Source organism: Schistocerca serialis, chromosome 4 (assembly GCF_023864345.2).
Source record: "Schistocerca serialis cubense isolate TAMUIC-IGC-003099 chromosome 4, iqSchSeri2.2, whole genome shotgun sequence".
Lineage (NCBI taxonomy): Eukaryota > Metazoa > Arthropoda > Insecta > Orthoptera > Acrididae > Schistocerca > Schistocerca serialis.
This window is the reverse complement of record NC_064641.1, coordinates 478,687,257-478,695,533: the sequence shown is the minus strand read 5'-3', so window position 1 is coordinate 478,695,533 and position 8,277 is coordinate 478,687,257. Positions and strand designations below refer to the sequence as shown.

The following is an 8,277-nucleotide window of genomic DNA, read 5'->3' as shown; positions in this document are numbered from 1 at the left end:
TTTCACTGTGCACAGAAGTAACGACAGAAAATTTTGACTTCTCCTATTGTCTTCTTTGAACATCGGTTTAAGAACTCAGAAAATTCACCTCGAAGCGGTAACATATTCTTCAAAAAAAAAAAAAAAAAAAAAAAAAGAAATTACTGCCGAAAGAACTTTCAAAACTGTACCCGAAATATGGGCAGATCTCGTGTCTCCAGAGAAGATAATAAATTGATCGATGGAAACAGGCTCCAATGAATCCTTCAGGTTCTTCTTTACCAGTAGTTAAATGGCTTATGTTCGTTAATTAAGGGGCACATATGTAGAACAAAGGACGCAGCGCTCAGCGACTGGTATTGCAGTACAGCCTTCACACCTTGACCTGTCTCAGAGCGGCGTGCATATGAGTGACGTGTGACGGAGACAGCGTGTGGGACCGATTCCGAGAAGCCGTTGACACAGGTTGCAGCCGAATCGTGACACCACTTGCCCTGCCGCGACATTGGCCTGTGGGCGTGGTGGCGGAGCGCCGGTATATAAACCCGGGACCGCGGGTCCGGAGCACAGTCTCCTCAGACAGCTCACAACATCATGTACAAGCTGGTGAGTACGAGTACCATCTTCGCAATGAAACCTCTGATATCTGAAACCTGTGTAATGCATTTTGCAACTCGCACAGGTCAACGGAAGGGCATCCAGCCACCCCTTAAAATTAACATGCAAAATCCGTACTTAACTCTGCCGACCCTCCGCACGCTGCAGATCTAGGGCAGTAGCACAAGAAGATGAGGAAGGTTGTTGGAAGTCGCTAAGTGCTCTTATTTTCCACTACTGGATATACTGTCTCACCCTGTTGAACCTTTAATACAAAATTGTAGCTCTTAACGAATTGGTTACTACAGAATTTTAGTTTTTTTTTAATTCGGTCAGTAATTATATGAAATATATTGGAAATGAAATATTTGTGGCCCTAGAAATAGTTAGCTAGGCAACCTGCAACTGAAGCTCCCCACCACGGCGAGGTTTATCCGTGTAGTAATTTTTTTATGTTTTTATTTTTAAATAGACTCGAAATATTTAAGAGTGAAGACTTTTTTTTAAACTACATTCATTTCTTATCCCAGCAGTGTCAACTATGCGGGGTGTCAACTTTTGTTGCTCATTGTCAACAGACCTCTAAAAACCACGAGTACTATCGAGGTCAATAGTGAGTCGTACAGGCAGGTTGCCTTGTGAAGTGAAAGCATCTGAAGCAGATAAACATATAGTATCATCTGACTAATAAAACAAATAATTGTCAGCAAGAAAACAGAGGTTCTGGAAATTCTAGTTCAAGGTGTGAAAGGCTGTGGTCATTAATAACATCTGATCCACAAATATTGCAACTTTCATTAGTTATAAAATTGTATCCGTGATGTGTAAGGAATTGCAGATGTTAAAGGAAAATGCTAGAAGTCACTTTACAACTGGTTAGTCGCTTATACTAAATTCGATCTTACATTCTGACTTTAGAAGGATGTAGCCAGCAGCACCATTTTTGGTTTCTAGTGAAGTTATTGCAGTGAACAAGAAATAGTGATGTGCTTTGTGATTTAAAGACCCATCTTCAGCATGTAAAACGTGGTTTTACTGCGAAGTCTTTCTCAACGAATTTGTTGTGTTCACAGTTCTATTAGCGAATTTGTTGGGTCAATTCCCTACGAAAATAAAAGCTTCAACAACATCAAACATTCAGGAAAACTACTCACTACCGCAGGAGCAAGGGATTCATCCTGAAGTCCACACACACACACACACACACACACACACGTATGCGGCGGGCGCTTACACATGTACACACAATTTAATTTTTGTTGTGTCGGGAGGATTTCTGTGGTTATCAGGTGAAAGTCGCAACTGGGTATCACATCCAAACATTACCAGTTGGGATTATCTTTGCCTCACTCCCAGCCCACTACGATGTTTGATATAAAGAACGAGTGTTTACAAGAGCTCCCCTCAGGAATTATGAGTTATTGTTTTGGGCCCTAGGTGATCCTCGCCGCCGTGCTGGCCGCCGCTGCCGCCGCCCCCGAGCCACGGCCCGCCCCCGGCTTCCTGGCCGCGCCTGCTGTTGCCGCCGCCCCCGTAGCCTATGCCGCCCCCGCCGTGGCCGCCCCCGCCGTTGCCTACGCCGCGCCGGCCCTGCACGCCCCCTTGGCTTACGCAGCGGCGCCGGCCATCGTCAAGACACACCTCATCTGAGCTTATGTGTCAGTGTTGTCGCTGTATGAAACGAAAACTGAATAAACTGAAACGCTTCTAGAAATAAGCGTTGTTTATTTTAATCACCAGTCCTTACACGGAGTGTCACATCGAAATCTCACTAACCACCATGTATACAATTCTCAAAATATTAGTGTTTGGTGGAATAATTTTGTCAGTTTTCTTTAGGTGAACTATGCAAATTTTTGTGAAGACTGCAAAACATTGAGAAACATAACACTGATTCCAACTTTGTATCGCAGATCAAATAAGTGAAACTACACAAATGACCATCATTACGTAACTGTACATAAACTCTGACTGGGTTTTACAATAAAGCCACGTCACCAACTAATTTTTAAAACATTTAAAAGCATGTTTATCGATTTAAATTATACATATTTTACTTAATCTTTCAACAGAAGGAAGCTGAAATTTCGACGCCCCTGGTTGACTGGTTAGCAGATACCTATGAAAAGCTCTGTTTTCTTCTTTTTCCACAAGAGCCTTGTAGATCAAAAAAAGACGTATTATCATATCTACATTACCTTTTGAAATTTTCATCGTTAAATACTGTTAATACCAAGTTATTAGATAACAGATGAACCCACATCATACCTCAGATGTAACCAACACACTGTAATACACACTGACGGAAAAAAATCGCTACACCATAACATAATCAATGTAGCACAATAAAATATCGGAAATACATTTGTCTAGGTCACATATTTGAGTGATTAACATTACAAGATCGCAGGTTAACGTAAGCGCGAGGTAAACCACTGAAAATGTGAAATACTGATACATTAGTGACCGGTGTAACCTCCATAATGTTGAATGTAATCATGCACACGTGCATGTGCTAGATTGTAGACAGATTAGCTGATTGAGCAGGTCAAGGCAACATGTTGATATTCTCTATAGTGTGCTGGATAAAAACAGAGGTATGTAGACGAGCGTTATCCTGTTGGAAAACACCCCTGGAATCCTGTTCAAGAATGGTAGCACAGTAGATCGAATGACCAAACTGATGTACAGAACTGCAGCCAGAATGCATAGGATAGCCACGAGAGTGCTTCTGCTGCCATGAGAAATCGTATGCCACAACTCCAGGTATAGGTTCAATGTCATTAGATTAGAAATTAGATTAGTTTTTCATTCCATAGATCCGTGTTGAGGAGATCCTCGTGGATGTGGAACATGTAATTTTTTTAAGCTGAAATAACAATACAAATAGTATGAATATATACAATACATCATTTGTTTATATTAAAAAAAACGTCAGTGGAGTAGAAGGAGTTGGCCACTAGTAAATCTTTCAGGCTCCTTTTAAACTGATCTTTATTTCTAACTAAATTTTTTATGTTTGCCGGCAAATTATTGAAGATGAGTGTTCCTGAGTAGTGGACCCCTATTTGAACTAAAGTAAGTGCTTTTAAGTCCTTGTGCAGATCATTTTTGTTCCTGGTATTGTATGTATGAACTGAGCTGTTTGTTGGAAAAAGAGATATATTATTTAGGACAAATTTCATTAAGGAGTAAATATACTGAGAGGCAGTAGTTAGTATACCTAGTTCTTTGAAAAGGTTTCTACAGGACGTCCGTGAATTTACTCCACAAATAATACGTATTACACGCTTTTGGACTCTGAAAACTTTTGTTTGACTTGAAGACTTACCACAAATATTATACCATATGACATTATGGAATGAAAGTAGGCAAAGTATGCAAGCTTTTTCATTTTATGTCGCCTATGTCTGCTAACACTCGAATTGCAAATACAGATTTGTTAAGGCGTTTCTGCAGTTCTGTGGTGTGCTCCTCCCAACTGAATTTATTATCAAGTTGTAATCCCAGGAATTTAAGACTTTCAACCTCTTCTATCTGCTCTTCTTCATACTTAATGCATATGCTGGGTGGAAACCTCTTACAGGTTCTGAATTGCATATAGTGAGCCTTTTCGAAGTTTAATGTCAGTGAGTTGGCTTTAAACCATTTATTAATATCCATGAAAATATCATTAGCAGATATTTGTAGAACTACACTCGACGTACTATTTATTGCAATACTTCTGTCATCTGCAAACAAAACGAACTCTGCTTCTGGCAGTGTAACTGATGAGAGATCATTAATGTACACAAGAAAAAGCAATGGCCCTAAGATGGATCCTTGTGGGACACCACATGTAATTTCTTCCCATTCTGATGATGACTGATGACTTAATTCACTAGTCCCTTGCACTGACACCCTTTGTTTCCTGATAGCGAGGTGGGACTTCAACCATTTTGCAGCACTGCCCGTGACACCATAGAATTCTAATTTATTTAAAAGTGTGTCTATCATGCAGGCAGGTTGGTTGCAGACCCTAGACTGTCTTGCTTCTAATCAACACACGGTCATCGCTGGCACTGAGGCAGAATAAGTTTTCATCAGAAAAAAAAACATCAGACCTCCACCCTGGCGTCCAATGAACTGTCGCTTGGCACCACACAAGTTGCAAATGGCGATGGTATGGGGTCAGTAGAATCCCCGCTGTAGGCTGTCTGGCTTTAAACCAATTATTAATATCCACGAAGCCGATTGATAACAGTTCGTTATGTCAGTACGGTGCCTGTTTCTGCTCAAATTGTTGCTGCAGGTACAGTACGATGCGCCAGAGCTATACGCCGAACACGACCGTCTTCCCAGTCTGTGGTGCCACGTGGCACCACCATTCCAAGGTACCGCTGTGGTGGATCTTCGGCTTTCATTTTATTGCCTCTTCTAGGACATAGCCACCGACCTTTACATTTCAGAAACATAATATCTGTTGTCAAAATTACCGCCTATAAGCAGCAGACGGGATCATGTTGTGGATTCAATGGCTCCTAATACCATCAGATCAGGACACTGCAGCTCAGTTATCATAACGTTGGGTCTACAATAAACATATCTTAAAAGAGGTTGAGGAGAAACTAAGAATAGGGGAATATATACTCGTCAGGAAACAGAACCCAGTCGCACCAGGGGAAAAGTTTTCATTTCTTTATGAGGCAGCTGCAAGTAAATCGGTCGGTGTCTAACAATAAAAATTGTGCAAAAGGTTACTTAACACTCATTTGGCTCAGCCGCTGTGGCCGAGCGGTTCTAGGCGCTTCACTCCGGAACTGCGCGCCTACTACGGTCGCAGGTTCGAATCCTACCTCGGGCATGGATGTGTGTGATGTCCTTAGATCAGTTAGGTTTAAGTAGTTCTACGTCTAGGGGACTGATGACCTCTGATGTTAAGTCCTATAGTGCTCGGAGCCATTTGAGCATTTGAACACTGATTTGGAAACCTCGAGTTTGTTACAACATGTCTGTAACTTGGACCAGCATTCTCCTCACACCATAAATCAGGCCATTTAACAGTATACAGGCTTTCTAAATTTTGGGTTAATATTGATTAAAACAGGAAAAACACATCTCTTAGTGGATATTAAAAACCACATTCCGCTAGCAAGCAACTTAGCGTGAAGAAAGCTTACTACGAACGAAAAGCTTAACCTTTCTGACATATTTTTGTTTGGCATAACATGAAAATACTTCCTATTTGCTGAAATGCATTTGGTGGACTCAGAATGAACTATTTTGACCACATAGTACGAATTCAGCGAACATGTAGCACACATCCTGGAGAAGTAATTAAAATTGCTATAACTGGAGTCATATTTGGCTGAAAGACAAGAAGGTTACAGAAATTAGACCTCCAACACCATATTTAAGTTGGCGTTGTTGTATAATAGTCTTGTTTAGTTTCTTAGGCACAAAGGATTCCGGTCTTCTTGCGACAGTACGTTCTCGTGACCACCGCTTCCAGCAATCATGTACTGTGATCACATTCCTGTCTAGTCTTTCTGTAATACCGCACACTGCATCCATTGTTCAACTAATTCCTTTCTAATAAGGGGGTATTGCATGTTTACGATACAATAAAATATTTGCTCTTATCACTCCAATTACACATATTTCGCTAATAATCGGAATAGTATGTGATGCGAAAGAGCTGGCAATAGATACGGACTCAATGCATAAGAACCATGACATTAACTATTAGCTACTAAAAATGGTGAAAAAATTATTTTCTTTGCCTTTGTAAGTAGTCTCACATAAAATTTACATTTTCAAGCCGATCTTCTAAAAGTGACGTGGTACGGAAGTGGATCTGCATATCTTCCTTGGGAAGTTGCCAGCGCACGGTGTGAGTCCGCTAGCGTTTACAATGGCTTCGAAACCGCCATAATGAACTTTGATGACGTATCATTCTCCAGATATAAACGTTGGGCGATATGTGAGGCACACACCATCATATGTCTAAACCTTGCCTTGCTGATATATGGATTTTGCTTGTTCTTGAAGGATGATTTGAAGCTATTGCTCAAAAGGTTATGCACAGTTGAGTTTCGTCTTTAGTCTGTGAGTGTAATTTTAAGTATAGCGAAGAATTTTTCCTAATGCAGACGCAATGGAATGAAAGTAAAAATAAGGATATAAAGTTTGTCAACGCCTCATATATTGATGCCATTGTTGAGACATCCACCCAAATAAGAATAATTATGCAGAGAAAGGCTCTAAATGACTCCGACAAACTCCTGTAGACCATAAGGAATTCACAAAGCACTATGAAATAATTTTCAGATTCTTTTATGACATGTAAATGGTGAAATGCTACGCCTCTGACTAACTACCATGGACATAATTTATATAATTCGAGACAAGCTACACCTACTGGGCGTGAACAAAATGGGCCACCAATCTATTTGTAAGTAGGCTGTTTAGGTTCTTATGTTGGTAACGTCACGTAGCGCTCTGTATGAAAATCATTGACTGTGCTGTGTGCAGTCTGTGGCTGGTTTGCATTGTTGCAATTTGCTATTGTAGTGTTGGGCAGTTGGCTGTTAACAGCGCGTAGCGTTGCGCAGTTGGAGGTGAGCCGCCAGCAGTGGTGGATGTGGGGAGAGAGATGGCGGAGTTTTGAGAGCGGATGATCTGGAGTGTGTCCATCAGAGAGAGTAAATTTGTAAGACTGAATGTCATGAACTGATATATATATATGTATATATATCCGTTCATGACATATATATATATATATATATATATATATATATATATATATATATCAGTTCATGACATTCAGTCTTACAAATTTACTCTCTCTGATGGAGAGATTTTGATAGAGAAAAAACAATGTATTTACCTTAATAGTGTTCAAAAGTCATTATATATATATAATAGTGTTCAAAAGTCATTATATATATATTTATATATATAATGACTTTTGAACACTATTAAGGTAAATACATTGTTTTTTCTCTATCAAAATCTCTCACTTGTAACTATGCCTGTCAAAATCTCTCATTTGCTAACTATGCTTATCAGAAGTTAGTGTTTTCAGTAGTTAGAATCCTTTACTAAGAAGGCAGTATTGGCGCTCGCTGTATTGCAGTAGTTCGAGTAACGAAGATTTTTGTGAGGTAAGTGATTCGTGAAAGGTATAGGTTAATGTTAGTCAGCGCCATTCTTTTGTAGGGATTATTGAAAGTCAGATTGCGTTGCGTTAAAAATATTGTGTTTCAGTTCAGTGATGATCAGAATAAGTAAAGAGAGAAATATCTGAGTACGTTCAGTTTTGCTCAGCTGTTTGAAAATCAAATAACGTAAGGGGTTTACCAGCACAGTAATTCACTAATTTTTCTAAGGGGACGTTTCATATTATGTAGATGGCTACATTGCTCCGCTCGACTAGCGAATCGGCTAGTGAACGTTATGCAGCAAAAGCCCAACTGGAATTTTTTTCGCTGTGGATATGTACCCAACTGCCATCGACAGTGATCTGAATAATACACACTCAGATGATACTAGCTCCCTTTTCGTGAACATTACTCCAGAATAGTAAGTTTTTTTAAAGTAGTTTCTAGCGCAAGGTACGTAAAAGCTAAGGTGAAAGTGAGAGCGAGTAGTAAACAGCACATTAAATTAGGAAGTCACAGAAGTAGCAGAACTGAAGCAATAAAACTGCGTTACAAACAA

At 39.9% G+C, this 8,277-nt stretch overlaps 1 protein-coding gene across 1 annotated transcript; it reads left to right on the top strand.

The window, feature by feature from the left end:
- The first annotated feature begins 549 nt into the window (after window positions 1-549).
- Window positions 550-2,293, top strand: LOC126475164 (cuticle protein 18.6-like). Its single transcript, XM_050102789.1, has 2 exons — window positions 550-585; window positions 2,014-2,293. The coding sequence occupies exons 1-2, from the start codon at window positions 574-576 to the stop codon at window positions 2,224-2,226; spliced, it is 225 nt and encodes a 74-aa protein (XP_049958746.1). The 5' UTR covers window positions 550-573; the 3' UTR covers window positions 2,227-2,293.
- Window positions 2,294-8,277: the final 5,984 nt, after the last annotated feature.